Consider the following 25,451-nt stretch of genomic DNA (forward strand, 5'->3'; position numbering starts at 1 on the left):
ACCACTCCTCCTGTATATATACACTGCACAGTACCACTCCTCCTGTATATATACACTGCACAGCACCACTCCTCCTGTATATATACACTGCACAGTACCACTCCTCCTGTATATATACCCTGCACAGTACCACTCCTGTATATATACACTGCACAGTACCACTCCTCCTGTATATATACACTGCACAGTACCACTCCTCCTGTATATATACCCTGCACAGTACCACTCCTGTATATATACACTGCACAGTACCACTCCTCCTGTATATATACACTGCACAGTACCACTCCTCCTGTATATATACACTGCACAGTACCACTCCTCCTGTATATATACACAGCACAGTACCACTCCTCCTGTATATATACACTGCACAGTACCACTCCTCCTGTATATATACACTGCACAGTACCACTCCTCCTGTATATATACACTGCACAGTACCACTCCTCCTGTATATATACACTGCACAGTACCACTCCTCCTGTATATATACACTGCACAGTACCACTCCTCCTGTGTATATACACTGCACAGTACCACTCCTCCTGTATATATACACTGCACAGTACCACTCCTCCTGTATATATACACTGCACAGTACCACTCCTCCTGTGTATATACACTGCACAGTACCACTCCTCCTGTATATATACACTGCACAGTACCACTCCTCCTGTATATATACACTGCACAGTACCACTCCTCCTGTGTATATACACTGCACAGTACCACTCCTCCTGTATACATTCACTGCACAGTACCACTCCTCCTGTATACATTCACTGCACAGTACCACTCCTCCTGTATATATACACTGCACAGTACCACTCCTCCTGTGTATATACACTGCACAGTACCACTCCTCCTGTATACATTCACTGCACAGTACCACTCCTCCTGTATACATTCACTGCACAGTACCACTCCTCCTGTATATATACACTGCACAGTACCACTCCTCCTGTGTATATACACTGCACAGTACCACTCCTCCTGTATACATTCACTGCACAGTACCACTCCTCCTGTATATATACACTGCACAGTACCACTCCTCCTGTATATATACACTGCACAGTACCACTCCTCCTGTATATATACACTGCACAGCACAACTCCTCCTGTATATATACACTGCACAGTACCACTCCTCCTGTATATACCGGTATACACTGCACAGTACCACTCCTCCTGTATATATACACTGCACAGTACCACTCCTCCTGTATATATACACTGCACAACACCACTCCTCCTGTATATATATACACTGCACAGTACCACTCCTCCTGTATACATTCACTGCACAGTACCACTCCTCCTGTATATATACACTGCACAGTACCACTCCTCCTGTATATATACCCTGCACAGTACCACTCCTCCTGTCCTGTATATATACACTGCACAGTACCAGTCCTCCTGTCCTGTATATATACACTGCACAGTACCAGTCCTCCTGTATATATACACTGCACAGTACCACACCCCTGTATATATACACTGCACAACACCACTCCTCCTGTATATATATACACTGCACAGTACCACTCCTCCTGTATACATTCACTGCACAGTACCACTCCTCCTGTATATATACACTGCACAGTACCACTCCTCCTGTATATATACCCTGCACAGTACCACTCCTCCTGTATATATACACTGCACAGTACCACTCCTCCTGTATATATACACTGCACAGTACCACTCCTCCTGTATATATACACTGCACAGTACCACTCCTGTATATATACACTGCACAGTATTGCTCCTCCTGTATATATACACTGCACAGTATCACTCCTCCTGTATATATAAACTGCACAGTACCGCTCCTGTATATATACACTGCACAGTACCACTCCTCCTGTATATATACCCTGCACAGTACCACTCCTGTATATATACACTGCACAGTACCACTCCTCCTGTATATATACACTGCACAGTACCACTCCTCCTGTATATATACACTGCACAGTACCACTCCTGTATATATACACTGCACAGTACCACTCCTCCTGTATATATACCCTGCACAGTACCACTCCTGTATATATACACTGCACAGTACCACTCCTCCTGTATATATACACTGCACAGTACCACTCCTCCTGTATATATACACTGCACAGTACCACTCCTCCTGTATATATACACAGCACAGTACCACTCCTCCTGTATATATACACTGCACAGTACCACTCCTCCTGTATATATACACTGCACAGTACCACTCCTCCTGTATATATACACTGCACAGTACCACTCCTCCTGTGTATATACACTGCACAGTACCACTCCTCCTGTATACATTCACTGCACAGTACCACTCCTCCTGTATACATTCACTGCACAGTACCACTCCTCCTGTATATATACACTGCACAGTACCACTCCTCCTGTGTATATACACTGCACAGTACCACTCCTCCTGTATACATTCACTGCACAGTACCACTCCTCCTGTATATATACACTTCACAGTACCACTCCTCCTGTATATATACACTGCATGGTACCACTCCTCCTGTATACATTCACTGCACAGTACCACTCCTCCTGTATATATACACTGCACAGTACCACTCCTCCTGTATATATACACTGCACAGTACCACTCCTCCTGTATATATACACTGCACAGCACAACTCCTCCTGTATATATACACTGCACAGTACCACTCCTCCTGTATATACCGGTATACACTGCACAGTACCACTCCTCCTGTATATATACACTGCACAGTACCACTCCTCCTGTATATATACACTGCACAACACCACTCCTCCTGTATATATATACACTGCACAGTACCACTCCTCCTGTATACATTCACTGCACAGTACCACTCCTCCTGTATATATACACTGCACAGTACCACTCCTCCTGTATATATACCCTGCACAGTACCACTCCTCCTGTATATATACACTGCACAGTACCACTCCTCCTGTATATATACACTGCACAGTACCACTCCTCCTGTATATATACACTGCACAGCACCACTCCTCCTGTATATATACACTGCACAGTACCACTCCTCCTGTATATATACACTGCACAGTACCACTCCTGTATATATACACTGCACAGTATTGCTCCTCCTGTATATATACACTGCACAGTATCACTCCTCCTGTATATATAAACTGCACAGTACCACTCCTCCTGTATATATACAGGAGGAGTGGTACTGTGCAGTATGTATATACAGGAGGATATAGTAATGTAATATATGTACACAGTGACTGCACCAGCAGAATAGTGAGTGCAGCTCTGCAATATAATACAGGAGGTAACTAAGGATCAGTAATGTATGTACACAGTGACTGCACCAGCAGAATAGTGAGTGCAGCTCTGGGGTATAATACAGGATGTAACTCAGGATCAGTAATGTAATGTGTGTACACAGTGACTGCACCAGCAGAATAGTGAGTGCAGCTCTGGAGGATAATACAGGATGTAACTCAGGATCAGTAATGTAATGTATGTACACAGTGACTGCACCAGCAGAATAGTGAGTGCAGCTCTGGAGTATAATACAGGATGTAACTCAGGATCAGTAATGTAATATATGTACACAGTGACTGCACCAGCACAATAGTGAGTGCAGCTCTGGAGGATTATACAGGATGTAACTCAGGATCAGTAATATAATGTATGTACACAGTGACTGCACCAGCAGAATAGTGAGTGCAGCTCTGCAATATAATACAGGATGTAACTCATGATCAGTAATGTAATGTATGTACACAGTGACTGCACCAGCAGAATAGTGAGTGCAGCTCTGGGGTATAATACAGGAGGTAACTCAGGATCAGTAATGTAATATATGTACACAGTGGCTGCACCAGAAGAATAGTGAGTGCAGCTCTGCAATATAATACAGGATGCAACTCAGGATCAGTAATGTAATGTATGTACACAGTGACTGCACCAGCAGAATAGTGAGTGCAGCTCTGGGTTATAATACAGGATGTAGCTCAGGATCAGTAATGTAATGTATGTACATAGTGACTGCACCAGCAGAATAGTGAGTGCAGCTCTGGAGTATAATACAGGATGTAACTCAGGATCAGTAATGTAATGTATGTACACAGTGACAGCACCAGCAGAATAGTGAGTGCAGCTCTGGGGTATAATACAGGATGTAACTCAGGATCAGTAATGTAATGTATGTACACAGTGACTGCACCAGCAGAATAGTGAGTACAGCTCTGGAGTATAATACAGGATGTAACTCAGGATCAGTAATGTAATGTATGTACACTGACTGCACCAGCAGAATAGTGAGTGCAGCTCTGGAGTATAATACAGGATGTAACTCAGGATCAGTAATGTAATGTATGTACACAGTGACTGCACCAGCAGAATAGTGAGTGCAGCTCTGGAGTATAATACAGGAGGTAACTCAGGATCAGTAATGTAATGTATGTACACAGTGACTGCACCAGCAGAATAGTGAGTGCAGCTCTGGAGTATAATACAGGATGTAACTCAGGATCAGTAATGTATGTACACAGTGACTGCACCAGCAGAATAGTGAGTGCAGCTCTGGAGTATAATACAGGATGTAACTCAGGATCAGTAATGTAATGTATGTACACAGTGACTGCACCAGCAGAATAGTGAGTGCAGCCCTGGAGTATAATACAGGACGTAACTCAGGATCAGTAATGTATGTACACAGTGACTGCACCAGCAGAATAGTGAGTGCAGCTCTGGGGTATAATACAGGAGGTAACTCAGGATCAGGGTGGATAAAAATCAATGTTAATTAAAAAAAATAAAATAAAAAAAAAAAAAATCGGATTTTTTTTATTTAAATCGGATTCTTTTTATTTAAATCGGATTTTTTTCAATAAATTGCTTTTTGAGGAAAATATTTTACCATCCAAAGGTTCTTCCATCATGAGATAAAGCTGAGTTGTTTAACTCAGTAGAATATAGGCTGTATATGTGTAACATTCACAATGCCATGCTCTTCCAGAGGTTTCTGTAGGATTAGTGGGCAGTTTCTCTCCTATATTATCACAGACGCTCGCTTTACTTACGCAGTTCTCAAAACTGAATTTGACTCCGCAGAGGTCCAGCCTCTTCTTCACGGCAAAAATGTTACAACATGAACAGAGTTGAGAAAAAGACCTTAATCCTATTGTTCTACAAACCTATGAATACAGAATCAACCTCTTCAGTGCCAAGTCCAAGAAGTTAGACAATATGTTTCTGATTGTTTGGAGTGGAATAGATCTGCACAACACAAGAAGAATGTGAATCTAAGTGTGAGGAGGAGGAAGGGCAAGCAGACAAGAAAATGAAAGTGAAACTTTGAGCACAATACTGCAGCATAGCCACAGACAGACAAGTCTGGATCTGTTTGTGTGTACGATCTGAGGTTTATTACATTCTTTCCTTATAATGGCAGCAGGCCGTAAAAGAGACCCAGTTTGGGAATATTTTAATGAAGCTCCTTCGCCTATCGGTAAGGCAGGCATACGTGCAAAATGCAAACGATGCAACAAAGAGATGCAAGGCCTGGGGGCGCGAATGAGGCAACATCATGAGAAGTGCGGTGATGAAGATGAAGAAGAGGCTGGGACCTCTGCGGAGTCAAATTCAGTTAGGTAGAAACTTTGATTTAAATCACTGATTTAAATCAAGCCTTACTGACTAGTGATTTAAATCGTGATTTAAATCAGTTAGATTTAAAATAAAATCCACCCTGCTCAGGATCAGTAATGTAATGTATGTACACAGTGACTGCACCAGCAGAATAGTGAGTGCAGCTCTGGAGTATAATACAGGATGTAACTCAGGATCAGTAATATCATGTATGTACACAGTGACTGCACCAGCAGAATAGTGAGTGCAGCTCTGGAGTATAATGCAGGAGGTAACTCAGGATCAGTAATGTAATGTATGTACACAGTGACTGCACCAGCAGAATAGTGAGTGCAACTCTGGAGTATAATACAGGATGTAACTCAGGATCAGTAATGTAATGTATGTACACAGTGACTGCACCAGCAGAATAGTGAGTGCAACTCTGGGGTATAATAAAGGATGTAACTCAGGATCAGTAATGTAATGTATGTACACAGTGACTGCACCAGCAGAATAATGAGTGCAGCTCTGGGGTATAATAAAGGATGTAACTCAGGATCAGTAATCTTTCTTTCTTTCTTTATTTTTTTATTTTTTTTTTTTATATAGCGCTAACATATTCCACAGCGCTTTACATTTTGCACACATTATCGTCACTGTCCCTGATTGGGCTCACAATCTAGAATTCCTATCAGTATGTCTTTGGAATGTGGGAGGAAACCGGAGTGCCCGGAGGAAACCCACGCAAACACGGAGAGAACATACAAACTCTTTGCAGATGTTGTCCTGGGTGGGATTAGAACCCAGGACCCCAGCGCTGCAAGGCTGTAGCGCTAACCACTGCGCCACCGTGCTGCCCGTGTAATGTAATGTATGTACACAGTGACTGCACCAGCAGAATAGTGAGAGCAGCTCTGGAGTATAATACAGGATGTAACTCAGGATCAGTAATGTATGTACACAGTGACTGCACCAGCAGAATAGGGAGTGCAGCTCTGGAGTATAATACAGGATGTAACTCAGGATCAGTAATGTAATGTATGTACACAGTGACTGCACCAGCAGAATAGTGAGAGCAGCTCTGGGGTATAATACAGGATGTAACTCAGGATCAGTAATGTATGTACACAGTGACTGCACCAGCAGAATAGGGAGTGCAGCTCTGGGGTATAATACAGGATGTAACTCAGGATCAGTAATGTAATGTATGTACACAGTGACTGTACCAGCAGAATAGTGAGTGCAGCTCTGGAGTATAATACAGGATATAACTCAGGATCAGTAATGTAATGTATGTACACAGTGACTGCACCAGCAGAATAGTGAGTGCAGCTCTGGAGTATAATACAGGATGTAACTCAGGATCAGTAATGTAATGTATGTACACAGTGACTGCACCAGCAGAATAGTGAGAGCAGCTCTGGGGTATAATACAGGATGTAACTCAGGATCAGTAATGTATGTACACAGTGACTGCACCAGCAGAAAAGGGAGTGCAGCTCTGGGGTATAATACAGGATGTAACTCAGGATCAGTAATGTAATGTATGTACACAGTGACTGTACCAGCAGAATAGTGAGCGCAGCTCTGGGGTATAATACAGGAGGTAACTAAGGATCAGTAATGTAATGTATGCACACAGTGACTGCACCAGCAGAATAGTGAGTGCAGCTCTGGAGTATAATGCAGGATGTAACTCAGGATCAGTAATGTAATGTATGCACACAGTGACTGCACCAGCAGAATAGTGAGTGCAGCTCTGGAGTATAATACAGGAGGTAACTCAGGATCAGTAATGTAATGTATGTACACAGTGACTGCACCAGCAGAATAGTGAGTGCAGCTCTGGAGTATAATACAGGAGGTAACTCAGGATCAGTAATGTAATGTATGTACACAGTGACTGCACCAGCAGAATAGTGAGTGCAGCTCTGGGGTATAATACAGGAGGTAACTAAGGATCAGTAATGTAATGTATGCACACAGTGACTGCACCAGCAGAATAGTGAGTGCAGCTCTGGGGTATAATACAGGATGTAACTCAGGATCAGTAATGTAATGTATGCACACAGTGACTGCACCAGCAGAATAGTGAGTGCAGCTCTGGAGTATAATACAGGAGGTAACTCAGGATCAGTAATGTAATGTATGTACACAGTGACTGCACCAGCAGAATAGTGAGTGCAGCTCTGGGGTATAATACAGGAGGTAACTAAGGATCAGTAATGTAATGTATGCACACAGTGACTGCACCAGCAGAATAATGAGTGCAGCTCTGGGGTATAATACAGGATGTAACTCAGGATCAGTAATGTAATGTATGCACACAGTGACTGCACCAGCAGAATAGTGAGTGCAGCTCTGGGGTATAATACAGGATGTAACTCAAGATCAGTAATGTAATGTATGTACACAGTGACTGCACCAGCAGAATAGTGAGAGCAGCTCTGGGGTATAATACAGGATGTAACTCATGATCAGTAATGTATGTACACAGTGACTGCACCAGCAGAATAGTGAGTGCAGCTCTGGGGTATAATACAGGATGTAACTCAGGATCAGTAATGTATGTACACAGTGACTGCACCAGCCGAATAGTGAGCGCAGCTCTGGGGTATAATACAGGAGGTAACTAAGGATCAGTAATGTAATGTATGTACACAGTGACTGCACCAGCAGAATAGTGAGCGCAGCTCTGGGGTATAATACAGGATGTAACTCAGGATCAGTAATGTAATGTATGTACACAGTGACTGCACCAGCAGAAAAGTGAGCGCAGCTCTGTGGTATAATACAGGATGTAACTCAGGATCAGTAATGTAATGTATGTACACAGTGACTGCACCAGCAGAATAGTGAGTGCAGCTCTGGAGTATAATACAGGAGGTAACTCAGGATCAGTAATGTAATGTATGTACACAGTGACTGCACCAGCAGAATAGTGAGTGCAGCTCTGGGGTATAATACAAGAGGTAACTAAGGATCAGTAATGTATGCACACAGTGACTGCACCAGCAGAATAATGAGTGCAGCTCTGGGGTATAATACAGGATGTAACTCAGGATCAGTAATGTAATGTATGCACACAGTGACTGCACCAGCAGAATAGTGAGTGCAGCTCTGGGGTATAATACAGGATGTAACTCAGGATCAGTAATGTATGTACACAGTGACTGCACCAGCAGAATAGTGAGTGCAGCTCTGGGGTATAATACAGGATGTAACTCAGGATCAGTAATGTAATGTGTGCACACAGTGACTGCACCAGCAGAATAGTGAGTGCAGCTCTGGAGTATAATACAGGATGTAACTCAGGATCAGTAATGTAATGTATGCACACAGTGACTGCACCAGCAGAATAGTGAGTGCAGCTCTGGAGTATAATACAGGAGGTAACTCAGGATCAGTAATGTAATGTATGTACACAGTGACTGCACCAGCAGAATAGTGAGTGCAGCTCTGGGGTATAATACAGGAGGTAACTAAGGATCAGTAATGTAATGTATGCACACAGTGATTGCACCAGCAGAATAATGAGTGCAGCTCTGGGGTATAATACAGGATGTAACTCAGGATCAGTAATGTAATGTATGCACACAGTGACTGCACCAGCAGAATAGTGAGTGCAGCTCTGGGGTATAATACAGGATGTAACTCAAGATCAGTAATGTAATGTATGTACACAGTGACTGCACCAGCAGAATAGTGAGAGCAGCTCTGGGGTATAATACAGGATGTAACTCATGATCAGTAATGTATGTACACAGTGACTGCACCAGCAGAATAGTGAGTGCAGCTCTGGGGTATAATACAGGATGTAACTCAGGATCAGTAATGTATGTACACAGTGACTGCACCAGCAGAATAGTGAGCGCAGCTCTGGGGTATAATACAGGAGGTAACTAAGGATCAGTAATGTAATGTATGTACACAGTGACTGCACCAGCAGAATAGTGAGCGCAGCTCTGGGGTATAATACAGGATGTAACTCAGGATAAGTAATGTAATGTATGTACACAGTGACTGCACCAGCAGAATAGTGAGTGCAGCTCTGGAGTATAATACAGGAGGTAACTCAGGATCAGTAATGTAATGTATGTACACAGTGACTGCACCAGCAGAATAGTGAGTGCAGCTCTGGGGTATAATACAAGAGGTAACTAAGGATCAGTAATGTATGCACACAGTGACTGCACCAGCAGAATAATGAGTGCAGCTCTGGGGTATAATACAGGATGTAACTCAGGATCAGTAATGTAATGTATGCACACAGTGACTGCACCAGCAGAATAGTGAGTGCAGCTCTGGGGTATAATACAGGATGTAACTCAGGATCAGTAATGTAATGTATGTACACAGTGACTGCACCAGCAGAATAGTGAGAGCAGCTCTGGGGTATAATACAGGATGTAACTCATGATCAGTAATGTATGTACACAGTGACTGCACCAGCAGAATAGTGAGTGCAGCTCTGGGGTATAATACAGGATGTAACTCAGGATCAGTAATGTAATGTATGTACACAGTGACTGCACCAGCAGAAAAGTGAGCGCAGCTCTGGGGTATAATACAGGATGTAACTCAGGATCAGTAATGTAATGTATGTACACAGTGACTGCACCAGCAGAATAGTGAGTGCAGCTCTGGAGTATAATACAGGAGGTAACTAAGGATCAGTAATGTAATGTATGTACACAGTGACTGCACCAGCAGAAAAGTGAGCGCAGCTCTGGGGTATAATACAGGATGTAACTCAGGATCAGTAATGTAATGTATGTACACAGTGACTGCACCAGCAGAATAGTGAGCGCAGCTCTGGGGTATAATACAGGATGTAACTCGGGATCAGTAATGTAATGTATGTACACAGTGACTGCACCAGCAGAATAGTGAGCGCAGCTCTGGGGTATAATACAGGAGGTAACTAAGGAAGTAATGTAATGTATGTACACAGTGACTGCACCAGCAGAAAAGTGAGCGCAGCTCTGGGGTATAATACAGGATGTAACTCAGGATCAGTAATGTAATGTATGCACACAGTGACTGCACCAGCAGAATAGTGAGTGCAGCTCTGGAGTATAATACAGGATGTAACTCAGGATCAGTAATGTAATGTATGTACACAGTGACTGCACCAGCAGAAAAGTGAGCGCAGCTCTGGAGTATAATACAGGATGTAACTCAGGATCAGTAATGTGTGTACACAGTGACTGCACCAGCAGAAAAGTGAGCGCAGCTCTGGAGTATAATACAGGATGTAACTCAGGATCAGTAATGTAATGTATATACACAGTGACTGCACCAGCAGAATAGTGAGTGCAGCTCTGGAGTATAATACAGGATGTAACTCAGGATCAGTAATGTAATGTATGTACACAGTGACTGCACCAGCAGAAAAGTGAGCGCAGCTCTGGAGTTTAATACAGGATGTAACTCAGGATCAGTAATGTAATGTATGTACACAGTGACTGCACCAGCAGAAAAGTGAGCGCAGCTCTGGAGTATAATACAGGATGTAACTCAGGATCAGTAATGTGTGTACACAGTGACTGCACCAGCAGAAAAGTGAGCGCAGCTCTGGAGTATAATACAGGATGTAACTCAGGATCAGTAATGTAATGTATATACACAGTGACTGCACCAGCAGAATAGTGAGTGCAGCTCTGGAGTATAATACAGGATGTAACTCAGGATCAGTAATGTAATGTATGTACACAGTGACTGCACCAGCAGAAAAGTGAGCGCAGCTCTGGAGTTTAATACAGGATGTAACTCAGGATCAGTAATGTAATGTATGTACACAGTGACTGCACCAGCAGAATAGTGAGCGCAGCTCTGGAGTATAATACAGGATGTAACTCAGGATCAGTAATGTATGTACACAGTGAGTGTACCAGCAGAATAGTGAGTGCAGCTCTGGAGTATAATACAGGAGGTAACTCAGGATCAGTAATGTAATGTATGTACACAGTGACTGCACCAGCAGAATAGTGAGTGCAGCTCTGGAGTATAATACAGGATGTAACTCAGGATCAGTAATGTAATGTATATACACAGTGACTGCACCAGCAGAATAGTGAGTGCAGCTCTGGAGTATAATACAGGAGGTAACTCAGGATCAGTAATGTAATGTATGTACACAGTGACTGCACCAGCAGAATAGTGAGTGCAGCTCTGGAGTATAATACAGGATGTAACTCAGGATCAGTAATGTAATGTATGTACACAGTGACTGCACCAGCAGAAAAGTGAGCGCAGCTCTGGAGTTTAATACAGGATGTAACTCAGGATCAGTAATGTAATGTATGTACACAGTGACTGCACCAGCAGAATAGTGAGCGCAGCTCTGGAGTATAATACAGGATGTAACTCAGGATCAGTAATGTATGTACACAGTGAGTGTACCAGCAGAATAGTGAGTGCAGCTCTGGAGTATAATACAGGAGGTAACTCAGGATCAGTAATGTAATGTATGTACACAGTGACTGCACCAGCAGAATAGTGAGTGCAGCTCTGGAGTATAATACAGGATGTAACTCAGGATCAGTAATGTAATGTATATACACAGTGACTGCACCAGCAGAATAGTGAGTGCAGCTCTGGAGTATAATACAGGAGGTAACTCAGGATCAGTAATGTAATGTATGTACACAGTGACTGCACCAGCAGAATAGTGAGTGCAGCTCTGGAGTATAATACAGGATGTAACTCAGGATCAGTAATGTAATGTATGTACACAGTGACTGCACCAGCAGAATAGTGAGTGCAGCTCTGGAGTATAATACAGGAGGTAACTCTGGATCAGTAATGTAATGTATGTACATAGTGACTGCACCAGCAGAATAGTGAGTGCAGCTCTGTGGTATAATACAGGATGTAACTCAGGATCAGTAATGTAATGTATATACATAGTGACTGCACCAGCAGAATAGTGAGTGCAGCTCTGGGGTATAGTACAGGATGTAACTCAGGATCAGTAATGTAATGTATGTACACAGTGACTGCACCAGCAGAATAGTGAGTGCAGCTCTGGAGTATAATACAGGATGTAACTCAGGATCAGTAATGTATGTACACAGTGACTGCACCAGCAGAATAGTGAGTGCAGCTCTGGAGTATAATACAGGATGTAACTCAGGATCAGTAATGTAATGTATGTACACAGTGACTGCACCAGCAGAATAGTGAGTGCAGCTCTGGGGTATAATACAGGATGTAACTCAGGATCAGTAATGTAATGTATATACATAGTGACTGCACCAGCAGAATAGTGAGTGCAGCTCTGGGGTATAGTACAGGATGTAACTCAGGATCAGTAATGTAATGTATGTACACAGTGACTGCACCAGCAGAATAGTGAGTGCAGCTCTGGAGTATAATACAGGATGTAACTCAGGATCAGTAATGTAATGTATGTACACAGTGACTGCACCAGCAGAATAGTGAGTGCAGCTCTGGAGTATAATACAGGATGTAACTCAGGATCAGTAATGTAATGTATGTACACAGTGACTGCACCAGCAGAATAGTGAGTGCAGCTCTGGAGTATAATACAGGATGTAACTCAGGATCAGTAATGTAATGTGTGTACACAGTGACTGCACCAGCAGAATAGTGAGTGCAGCTCTGGAGTATAATACAGGAGGTAACTCAGGATCAGTAATGTAATGTATGTACACAGTGACTGCACCAGCAGAATAGTGAGCGCAGCTCTGGAGGGTAACACCAGGCATGTTATGTGTTGGGTGGGTGTGTTATGATCGTTAATATCGGACCCCCGCCTGGTGGAGTCCGGGGCTGACAACCTCTCACAGGTATACAGGCAGGTTGTCAGCAGAGACAGATGAGGGGCGGGGTCTCATATCAGTGATGTCATCACCAGGGGGCGGGGCTGACAACCTCCCTCCGTCTCACACTGGTTTCCATGCTGGTTGTCGGCGCTGCGGGTGAGGGGCAGCACGTCCCTCGGCGCGGCACAGAGCAGTAATTACGGAGCTTTGTCAGGCAACGTGGTGGTAAACAGACAATAACAAGCTCTGCCTCCGGGGAGCCGCCAGTGACTGCAGCGCATCACACCCCAAAGCCAGGATCCGCGGGTGATGCAGCGTGATGGGGGAGGGGTGACCTGTGCAGATCCTGACCCCAGACAGACCCCGTTACGTTACAGAGCGGGGGTCCGAGTGCTGAGGATATTACAGCCGTCCCCATAACTGCAGAGCGCAGCCCTCCTGTGGTGGAAACACTGCGCCCCGAACAGCAGCCGTACATCACCAAGCACAATGCCGAGCGCCGGACGCAGTGGTGTAAGGGTATGTGTCCACGTTCAGGATTGCATCAGTATTTGGTCAGTATTTTACATCAGTATTTGTAGACAAAACCAGGAGTGGAACAATTAGAGGAAAAGTCTAATAGAAACATCTGCACCACTCCTGTATTTATCACCCACTGCTGGTTTTGGCTACAAATACTGATGTAAAATCCTGAACAAATCCTGATGCAATCCTGAACGTGGACACACACCCTAAAGCCGCCGTCTACGGATGGGAGGATGCGGGGGGCTCAGTCCAGGGATGGAGCATCGCAGCCATCAGCACCCACCTGTCCGGGGCAAATACTAGCATCTCGCAGAGCCTGCTGGAGACCCCCAACACCAGGGGTGACAGGGAGACCCCCAACACAGCGAGGGACAAAGAGGCCCCCTGCAACAGGGGCATGATGAGGAGAACCCCAAAATCAAGGGTTCGACCCCTGGCGTCAGGCCACACAGAGACCCCCGGCGTCAGGCGACACAGAGACCCCCGGCGTCAGGCGACACAGACGTCAGGCGACACAGACGTCAGGCGACACAGACGTCAGGCGACACAGAGGCACCCGGCGTCAGGCGACACAGACGTCAGGCGACACAGAGGCACCCGGCGTCAGGCGACACAGACACCCGGCGTCAGGCGACACAGACACCCGGCGTCAGGCGACACAGACACCCGGCGTCAGGCGACACAGACACCCGGCGTCAGGCGACACAGACGTCAGGCGACACAGAGGCACCCGGCGTCAGGCGACACAGAGACACCCGGCGTCAGGCGACACAGAGGCACCCGGCGTCAGGCGACACAGAGGCACCCGGCGTCAGGCGACACAGAGGCACCCGGCGTCAGGCGACACAGAGGCACCCGGCGTCAGGCGACACAGAGGCACCCGGCGTCAGGCGACACAGAGGCACCCGGCGTCAGGCGACACAGAGGCACCCGGCGTCAGGCGACACAGAGGCACCCGGCGTCAGGCGACACAGAGGCACCCGGCGTCAGGCGACACAGAGGCACCCGGCGTCAGGCGACACAGAGGCACCCGGCGTCAGGCGACACAGAGGCACCCGGCGTCAGGCGACACAAACGTCAGGCGACACAGAGGCACCCGGCGTCAGGCGACACAGAGACACCCGGCGTCAGGCGACACAGAGACACCCGGCGTCAGGCGACACAGACGTCAGGCGACACAGAGACACCCGGCGTCAGGCGACACAGAGACACCCGGCGTCAGGCGACACAGAGGCACCGGGCGTCAGGCGACACAGAGGCACCCGGCGTCAGGCGACACAGAGGCACCCGGCGTCAGGCTACACAAACGTCAGGCGACACAGAGGCACCCGGCGTCAGGCGACACAGAGGCACCCGGCGTCAGGCGACACAAACGTCAGGCGACACAGAGGCACCCGGCGTCAGGCGACACAGAGACACCCGGCGTCAGGCGACACAGAGACACCCGGCGTCAGGCGACACAGAGACACCCGGCGTCAGGCGACACAGAGACACCCGGCGTCAGGCGACACAGAGACCCCCAGAGTCAGGCGACACAGAGACCCCCAGAGTCAGGCGACACAGAGACCCCCAGAGTCAGGGGGCACAGAGAACCCCAGAGTCAGGGGGCACAGAGAACCCCAGAGTCAGGCGACACAGAGAACCCCAGAGTCAGGGGGCACAGAGACCCCCAGAGTCAGGGGGCACAGAGACCCCCAGAGTCAGGGGGCACAGAGACCCCCAGAGTCAGGCGACACAGAGACCCCCAGAGTCAGGCGACACAGAGACCCCCAGAGTCAGGCGACACAGAGACCCCCAGAGTCAGGCGACACAGAGGCACCCGGCGTCAGGCGACACAGAGACCCCCGGAGTCAGGGGGCACAGAGACCCCCAGAGTCAGGGGGCACAGAGACCCCCAGAGTCAGGCGACACAGAGACCCCCAGAGTCAGGCGACACAGAGACCCCCAGAGTCAGGCGACACAGAGACCCCCGGAGTCAGGGGGCACAGAGACCCCCAGAGTCAGGCGACACAGAGACCCCCAGAGTCAGGCGACACAGAGACCCCCAGAGTCAGGCGACACAGAGACCCCCAGAGTCAGGCGACACAGAGACCCCCAGAGTCAGGCGACACAGAGGCACCCGGCGTCAGGCGACACAGAGACCCCCAGAGTCAGGCGACACAGAGACCCCCGGAGTCAGGGGGCACAGAGACCCCCGGAGTCAGGGGGCACAGAGACCCCCAGAGTCAGGGGGCAGAGACCCTTGGAGGTATCAGTGTCACCTGCAGACAGTAATGGGGCACGTCCTGGCTCCCGGGCAGCCACCACCGGCCTCGCATCCCCCCATCCTCAGCCGCAGGACCCCGCACCTACCTTCCGCCGCCACCCGGTGCAGGAGGAGCCAGACCCCCAGGAGGAGGATGGTGCAGGCGGCCGGAGCTGCTCGGAGCCCCCGGTCCATGTCCCCCGTCCTGCAGTTACCGGGGAGGAGAGCGCGGCATCATCCCGGGGTCGGCCCCGCACACCGACCGCAGCCGCGTCCCGTCTATCCGCTGCTTGGTCCCCGGGGTGAGAGGGCGACACCTGGTGGCCAGCAGCGGCACTGCAGCAGCGGGAGGAGACAAAGCCGCTACTAGAACAGCAAGCGGGGACATCTAGTGGCCAAGGTGGAAATTACACCTAGAGAAGAACGGGAGACACCTTGTGCTCAATGTGAGATCTACATCCGCGGGCTGAGAACAGGAGACACCCAGAGGCCAAGAACAGAACTACATCTGCAGGAGGAGACCCCCCAAACTCCTGTGGGTTTTTTGCGGTATACGGCAGGTCTCGTCTTCTGGTGTGTCCCCGGTATACGGCAGGTCTTGTGGGGTGTCCCCGGTATACGGCGGGTCTTGTGGGGTGTCCCTGGTATACGGCGGGTCTTGTGGGGTGTCCCCTGTATACGGCGGGTCTTGTGGGGTGTCCCCTGTATACGGCGGGTCTTGTGGGGTGTCCCCTGTATACGGCGGGTCTTGTGGGGTGTCCCTTGTATACGGTGGGTCTTGTGGGGTGTCCCCGGTATACGGCGGGTCTTGTGGGGTGTCCCCTGTATACGGCGGGTCTTGTGGGGTGTCCCCTGTATACGGCGGGTCTTGTGGGGTGTCCCTTGTATACGGTGGGTCTTGTCGGGTGTCCCCGGTATACGGCGGGTCTTGTGGGGTGTCCCCTGTATACGGCGGGTCTTGTGGGGTGTCCCCTGTATACGGCGGGTCTTGTGGGGTGTCCCCGGTATACGGTGGGTCTTGTGGGGTGTACCTGGATCGCCCCCAGACACAGGGCCACGCATTTCGGTACCGGGCCTCTCTGGTTCGGTTCTGAGGCTGTCACGGTGGCTAGACCCGGTCTGCGACCCTGCTAAGGGGCGTCCAATAAAGGTGATAGTACAGTTTGTCAGGGGTTCGTGACGCCACCTGTGGTGTTCGGTCAGGGTGACCGACGCTGCTGTGGGGTCCGCTGGGGTGATGGAATGGCAGCTGGATGGTATACCTTCCCACAGGTGAAGTATGTCCCCAGGGCTTCCCAGTAAGGTAGATGGTGATGATGTGAGGTGCAGTCAATAACGAGGACACAAGGTCGCAGTCTCTTTACCTCTTTACTGAAGGCTTCAGGATCCTCAATCCAGAGCACGTTTAACAGGGCTGTCTGAGACCGGCCGGTCCGATGGGCACTTCCAGAGTTTCCCTCGCAGATGGAAATCGTTGCCCACCACTAGCGCCTGTGTGTTGTAGTCCTACCCTGCTGAGCATTCGGAATAGTCCTCACAACTGCTGCTCTCGTTCGTTCGTTCTCTACAGCTCTCTCTCTCTGTTTCTTTAGTTCCAGATGTTACTAGTTTCTCGTCCCCCAGTATGTTATGGCTAGGACGCACCTGTATGACGGGAAGGCTTGGAGGTCTTCCGGGACCCTAGAGACGCCCCTCTCCCACTGTTGCCCCCTAGGTCTTCGTAGGTGTAGTAAGGTAGACAGCCAACCTATAATTAACTGTCCGGCGGAGTTTGAAGTAAGGCCTGAAGTCAGTTACTCCCTCGGTGTTCCGGCCACCGGCTACACGCCTCAGTAAGATGTTGCCTCTGTCTCACGGCACGACTCCTACTGGCTCTCCTTTGTGCTTGATCTCGTTTACACTGTTCCACAATATCCTTCCCTTCGTGTCTCTCTCTTAGGATACCGCCGCGGGGTGTGCAGGCGCGGTTCCATAACGTTCTGTTCTGTTCGCTAGGCACCTGCCAGGTTCCCACGCCTGACAGGGACCCCCCTGTGTCTTCTCCCTGAAACACCCCCTGCCACGGGATGTTGCCTGAATCCAACCCAGTTAGCTTCTGACTAACTTCCTCCCCAGCCCCTAGTTTTACCAGTGTGAGGAGGGGCCCAATAAATAAAGCCTTTTTCTCCCCCTAGTGGCCGGAGTGTGAAGTGTAATGTGTGCTGGTGATACCTGGTCAGGAGAATTCCTTCAGTGCCATCAGATATACCATCACTCCCCTTAGTGGCAGAGTGTCATACTACAACGACCAGGTCTCTGGGGCGCTGCACTCCCACCCGGTTAAATCCAGTACTCCTGGACTGGGAAGAACAACAACAATACATAGCAGCAAAAGACCTACAAAATTTTTGAAATGCTAAAACAAGTAAATAGAACAATGCTTCCCTTTATGGGAGGTGAGGACACTTGAACGTTACAAACAAAATTAAATATTTTTAAATAACATGTTGATTATAAATAACTCTCAGTACCCAGCCGGGTATTCTACCAAGTGCAAACGCTGAACAATAAGTTAACTTTCCTTTAAGGGCGTATACTCTGAACCCACTAAAGGCCTACTATAAAATGCTATATAAATAACTCAACTTTTCTTTCCGTTCTAGCTTCCCCAATGCAGGACCGCCTAGCTCCTTGGCTGGGCCTACTGTCATTGTACCGAGCATCTTTCTTCCATTCTCAGGAGGACTCTCTCTCTAACCCCTACGGGTTCACTTCAAGCTTTCCTGTCCTCAACCTTTATTAACATTATCAAACTTTATTAACCTTCAACATTATTAACGTTTCAACTTTTATTAAAGCAATCATGTAAACATTCCCTTTAAGAGGGACCCAAGTCTCTAGCAAGTAGTGCAGATTCTCTCTGTCTGCAAGTCCACGGAAAGCAAGACCTTCTGCGTCATGTCCAGAAGCATTATCTTCGCAAAGTCTTCTCTCGCTTGTAAAACCAGTAGGGAGCACCTTTAAGAAGGTGCAAACTATATACAGAAACAGTTTTGAATCATTCACCGTCCATGATCCGGCAGTCTTTGGAACAATAATAACTCTGTGCAAAAATAGAAAAAGAACTATAAACAATAGGGATCCCGGGTAAACAAAGGGACCCCTTTTAGGAATAACCCTGGACGGGTTTAAAACAGCAGCAAAAGGCAGGAAACAGTTAACTATTTACATCTTCGGATCTTCGAGGTTTATTTCCTCGGCGTTAGTGGTCGTGACAACTCCACCGGCAGCAGTGGTCGGGGCCACCCCGCCGAGTACTCGCGGGCACTCGGTGTGGTCACAGGAGATCCCGGGCTCCAGTCAGGGGTCTGTGTGGCAATTGTCCTGGACCTCGCAGCAACCGAGGCGCCAACCACTCCTGAGGTCGAGCTCTCTGCCACCGCCGTAGTAGCAGTGTCCACGGTGCAAGTGGTGGTTTTCACAACGGTGCAAGTAGGGGTTACCACCGTGGTCTTGGTGACGGTCGTGGTCCGGTCACAAGGGGGCACCCTCGCTATGGGGGACGGCTTCTCCGCCGCTTTGATCGATGATGTCATGGAGCTGGCCGCTTGCGCACATTCAGGGCGGACCACCCCCTCTCCCCGAAGTGCTGGGTGTAGGTGAGTTCGTCCCCCTTGTATAGATCCTGGTCCGGGTGGCCTTCCTTGAGATGGGACTCCACATCCCTCCGGTTTACGAAAACCTCAGAATACAGGTCCGGCTCCTTAATGAAGCCCCATCCCCCACGGAGCTTAAAGTCCACTACGGTGCCCTGCCTGCGCGGGGCCTGGTGGGCGGTGTGGTCCTTGCGGGCCCGATCCTTCACCTCGAGGTCCCGCCGGTAGTGGGCTTCCCGCTGGGCCTGGTGCTGTTTCTCCTGCTCCTCCCACTGCCGATGCAGCTGGGACTGGTACTCCTCCCAGCTAAGGGCATCCACCATCTCCCCTTCTCGTGTCTTCACCCCGGCGAACCCCATGAAGTCAGATCCCGGGTTCACCCAGCGGCACACCGTGCGCTCCGCATAGACCTCGCCTGGCATGGTGAGCGGCGAGATCGGGGCCTTTAAGAAATGCTCCATGCCCGTGGCCTGGTCCCATTGCAGAAGGCGTTGGAGTTTGTGGGTCCCCGGGGAAGGGGGCGCTGCGACCGGGCCTATCAGCAAGTCCGCTGGCAGGGTGGGGTCGACGGACTCACCGGTCGGCGCGGCTTCCTCCGTTGCAGCTGACTCCAAGGGTGGTACAGGATCCAGGGTCGGGAGTTCCTCCGCGGGTACCTCCTGGCACGAAGTCTTGGCCTCAAGCTTCCACTGGAGCAGCTGCTCCGCCAGGTCCTCCATCTCACCCTGCAGGAGACCGGTCCCAGATGTGAGGCTCTGGCTGTTGTACTCGTCCGGGTAGCTGGGGGAGCCCTCCGCTTCAAACCCGCTGTCTGGGTCTGAGCGGCCGGCCATGGCGTCCTCCACATGGATCGCCTCCTGGTCTCTTTCCCGCTCTCTTCTTCGTGGGCGGTTTCGTTTCTTGTTCCTCCGACCCCAATTGAGGATCAGGAGGCGGATCTCAGCTGCTGACAGACACGTCCTCAAAGTACAGAAATATTTAGACTGGGCGGCCATTATCTTTCGCGCTCTCCAGCTTACTCACGCCCACTTCCACGCCCTTCTTCTCTTGCGCTCCTTGTGGCGCTACAATGGCGGCAATTTTGGCGGGAATCTTGCAGCAGATAGCAATACACAGTCCTTGCAATAAATCACAGTCCAACACGTTTCAATCACAGTTCCAAGACCACATGACCCAAGTCTTCAGGCTTAAGTAGGATCCTGTTCATGACGCCAAGTTGGATCGCCCCCAGACACAGGGCCACGAGTTCTCGGTACCGGGCCTCACTGGTTCGGTTCTGAAGCTGTCACGGTGGCTAGACCCGGTCCGCGACCCTGCTAAGGGGCGTCCAATGAAGGTGGTAGTACAGTCTGTCAGGGGTTCGTGACGCCACCTGTGGTGTTCGGTCAGGGTGACCGACGCTGCTGTGGGGTCCGCTGGGGTGATGGAATGGCAGCTGGATGGTATACCTTCCCACAGGTGAAGTATGTCCCCAGGGCTTCCCAGTAAGGTGGATGGTGATGGTGTGAGGTGCAGGCAATAACGAGGACACAGGGTTGCAGTCTCTTTACCTCTTTACTGAAGGCTTCAGGATCCTCAATCCAGAGCACGTTTAACAGGGCTATCTGAGACCGGCCGGTCCGATGGGCACTTCCAGAGTTTCCTTCGCAGGTGGAAATCGTTGCCTACCAATAGCGCCTGTGTGTTGTAGTCCTACCCTGCTGAGCATTCGGAATAGTCCTCACAACTGCTGTTCTCGTTCGTTCTCTACAGCTCTCTCTGTCTTTTGTTCCAGATGTTACTAGTTTCTCGTCCACCAGGTATGTTTTGGCTAGGACGCACCCGTATGATGGGAAGGCCTGGAGGTCTTCCAGGACCCTAGAGACGCCCCTCTCCCACTGTTGCCCCCTATGTCTTCTTAGGAAATTTAAGGTAGACAGCCAACCTATAATTAACTATCCTGCGGAGTTCGAAGTAAGGCCTGAAGTCAGTTACTCCTACGGTGTTCCGGTCACCGACTACGCGCCTCAGTAAGATGTTGCCTCTCTCTCTCTCGGCACGACTCTTACTGGCTCTCCTTTGTGCTGATCTCGTTTACACTGTTCCACAATATCCTTCCCTTCGTGCCTCTTTCTTAGGATACCGCCGCAAGGTAGTGCAGGCGCGGCTCCGTTACGTTCTGTTCTGTTCGCTAGGCACCTGCCAGGTTCCCACGCCTGACAGGGACCCCCCTGTGTCTTCTCCCTGCAACACCCCCTGCCACGGGATGTTGCCTGGTTCCAACCCAGTCAGCTTCTCACTTACTTCCTCCCCAGCCCCTAGTTTTACCCGTGTGAGGAGTGGCCCAATAAATAAAGCCTTTTTCTCCCCCTAGTGGCCGGAGTGTGAAGTGTAATGTGTTCTGGTGATACCTGGTCAGTGGAATTCCTTCAGTGCCATCAGAGGTACCGCTGCTCCCCTTAGTGGCAGAGCGTCATACTGCAACGACCAGATCTCTGGGGCGCTGCATACCTGTAACCTGGTATATCACGGGTCTTGTGGGGTGTTCCCGGTATATGACGGGTCTTGTGGGGTGTTCCCTGTATACGGCTGGTCTTGTGGTGTGTCCCCGGTATACGGCAGGTCTTGTGGGGTGTTCCCTGTATACGGCTGGTCTTGTGGTGTGTCCCGAGTATATGGCGGATCTTGTGGTGTGTCCCCGGTATATGGCAGGTCTTGTGGGGTGTTCCCTGTATACGGCGGGTCTTCTGGTGTGTCCCCGATATACGGTGGGTCTTGTGGGGTGTTCCCGGTATACGGCGGGTCTTGTGGGGTGTACCTGGTATATCGCAGGTCTTGTGGGCTGTTCCCGGTATACGGCAGGTCTTGTAGAGTGTTCCCAATATATGTATACAGCGGTTCTTGTGGGGTGTTCCCAGTATACAGCGGTTCTTGTGGGATGTTCCCAGTATACGGCGGGTCTTGTGGGGCGTTCCTGGGATACGGCGGGTCTTGTGGGGTGTTCCCATTATACGGCGGGTCTTGTGGGGTGTTCCCGGTATACGGCGGGTCTTGTAAAGTGTTCCCAATATATGTATACGGTGGGTCTTGTGGGATGTTCCCAGTATACAGCGGGTCTTGTGGGGCATTCCCGGTATACGGCGGTTCTTGTGGGGTGTTCCTGGTATACAGCGGGTCTTGTGGGGTGTTCCCAGTATAAGGCGGGTGTTGTGGGGTGTTCCCATTATATGGCAGGTCTTGTGGGGTGTTCCTGGTATACAGCGGGTCTTGTGGGGTGTTCCCAGTATACAGCGGGTCTTGTGGGGTGTTCCCATTATATGGCAGGTCTTGTGGGGTGTTCTAGGTTGTGGAGACTCAAGGACAGTGAGTGTTCTCGTCCGCTGGTCCGGCTGTCTTTAGAAAGACCACATGGACCAGGGATCCTGTCACCGATGCCCACTCTCCTTTCCCCATGAGTATAATACTAATCAGACAACAGAGGGTGAAGGTAAAACAGTGTGGCAATAATTTATCGAACCATAAATCAGGCAGATAACTCAGAAAAGTCCCAGCAAAATTCACCAAGATGGTGCACATTACAGAGTCTCACCCTGATTCGCCGAGATAACGGTAGATAATGGTAGCTTCCAGGGTGGCTACCCCACCTGTGGCACGCACACAAAGAGGAGGTAACGATAAGTGTAGGAAGCGGACAGTCCATTGAAGTACAAGGCCAGGTGACCGGAGGGTCACAGCCTGGCTTCTCCAAGCATCTCCATGGAGCCAGGTTTCCTGTGGGCCCCAATCCTGACAACCCCAAACGTGGCTCAGTGATGGTCAATGCAGCAGATCTGTGCGTTTTCAGCCAGGGTCTGTGGTCCCCTAAGCTGGCATCCTGTAGAATGACACATTTGTGTCCCTCGTGATGGAGCCATGATGTCCTGGCTGATGTCTTATAAAGTGTTCCTGGCTGTGGTTTTGTAAAGAGTCTCTGGTTCTTTGGATCCCTTGTTATAGAGGAATATCCCACTTATATAGTTCACAGTTATTGTCCTTCAAGTCATCATCCAGAGGTCAAGAGGAAGATGTGAAGAGATTAACTCGCATTGTTTGAGTATTTAATCAAGTTGAATAGCTTTTACTCCTCTGTTTTGTAAGTCAACAAGCCACAAGACCCACACAATGGTCATTCAACATATTATCAAACATCGATTGTTCAATGACCATGCATCACTGTCTTGCAAAGATAGCACAAAATAAGCTTTAGAAGCTGATATAAAAGGCAAACATCAGCCATTAAAAAATCTTTAAAAAAAATCAACATTTAAGACTCATATAGTTCTTGACAAACTGAAGAACAAACACATAAATTCAAAAGTCAACATGCCTCCTTCCTAGCTTACTGAAAATGGACGTCGGGATAATTAAGATTAAATTAAGATGATATGCTGTGTTGTCACAGTCTCTATTTGGCCAGGTGACCGGATGGTCGCAACCTGGCTTCGCCGACCTGACCTGACATCTGTCCTTCAAGTCATCATCCACAGGTCAAAGGGAAGGCGGGATGAGGTCAACTCCCATTGTTTGAGTATTTAATCAATTTGCATAGTTTATTTTTCAATTTTTATGCAGGTCAACAAACTGCATGGTCTGGTACAATGGGTAATCAGCATATTAGCAAACATCAATTGTTCAATTACCCAGCATCCCTGTCCTACAAGGATAGCAACACAATAATCAATACAAGAGTCAATGTTTAGGCTCATATGAACAATGGCCTATGTCTCTTACCCACCAAAGAAAAACACACCAATTCAAGAGTCATCATTCAGACTCATATAAACAATAGTCTATGTCTCCTGGCCTACTGAAAAATATGTCTGGCTTAATTAAGAATAAATTCTATGTCGTCATACTGGTATATGGCAGGTCTTGTGGGGTGTTCCTGGTATATCACAGGTCTTGTGGTGTGTTCCCAGTATACACTAGATCTTTTGGGGTGTTCCCAATATACATTAGATCTTGAGGTGTGTTTGTGGTATGCATCGGGTCTTGTGGGGTTCCCAGTAGACAACGGTTCTTATGGGGTGTTCCCAGTATACGGCGGGTCTTGTGGGGTGTTCCCAGTAGACGTCGGGTCTTATGGGGTGTTCCCAGTAGACGGCGGGTCTTGTGGGGTGTTCCCAGTAGACGTCGGGTCTTATGGGGTGTTCCCAGTATACGGCAGGTCTTGTGGGGTGTTCCCAGTATACGACGGGTCTTATGGGGTGTTCTCAGTATACGGCGGGTCTTGTGGGGTGTTCCCAATTACACGTGGGTCTTGTGGGGTATTCCCAGTATACAACGGGTCTTCTGAAGTGTTCCCAGCATACAGAGGGTCTTGTGGGGTGTTCCCGATAATACAGTGGGTCTTGTGGGGTGTTCCCAATTACACGGGGGTCTTGTGGGGTGTTCCCGGTATACGGCAGGTCATATGGAGTGTTCCCGATTATGTGGCAGGTCTTGTGGTGGATCTTCAAGAGTGTTCCCGATTACACGGCGGGTCTTGTGGGGTGTTTCCAGTATACGACGGGTCTTATAGGGTGTTCCCAGTATACGGCGGGTCTTGTGGGGTGTTCCTGGTATATGGCAGGTCTTGTGGGGGGTTCCCGGTATACGGCAGGTCTTCTGGAGTGTTCCAG

General features: G+C 49.0%; 1 protein-coding gene across 4 annotated transcripts in view; it reads right to left on the minus strand.

Moving 5' to 3' along the window:
* Positions 1 to 16,470, minus strand: part of KIAA1549 (KIAA1549 ortholog) — an 88,553-nt gene extending 72,083 nt beyond the window's left edge. For all 4 annotated transcript variants that reach the window (XM_069762842.1, XM_069762840.1, XM_069762841.1 and 1 more), the window contains exon 1: positions 16,285 to 16,470. In XM_069762842.1, the coding sequence (XP_069618943.1) occupies positions 16,285 to 16,372 (88 nt within the window). In that variant the 5' untranslated portion in view covers positions 16,373 to 16,470. The remainder of the gene's footprint in view (positions 1 to 16,284) is intronic.
* Positions 16,471 to 25,451: the final 8,981 nt, after the last annotated feature.

Source organism: Ranitomeya imitator, chromosome 4 (genome assembly GCF_032444005.1).
Source record: "Ranitomeya imitator isolate aRanImi1 chromosome 4, aRanImi1.pri, whole genome shotgun sequence".
NCBI lineage: Eukaryota > Metazoa > Chordata > Amphibia > Anura > Dendrobatidae > Ranitomeya > Ranitomeya imitator.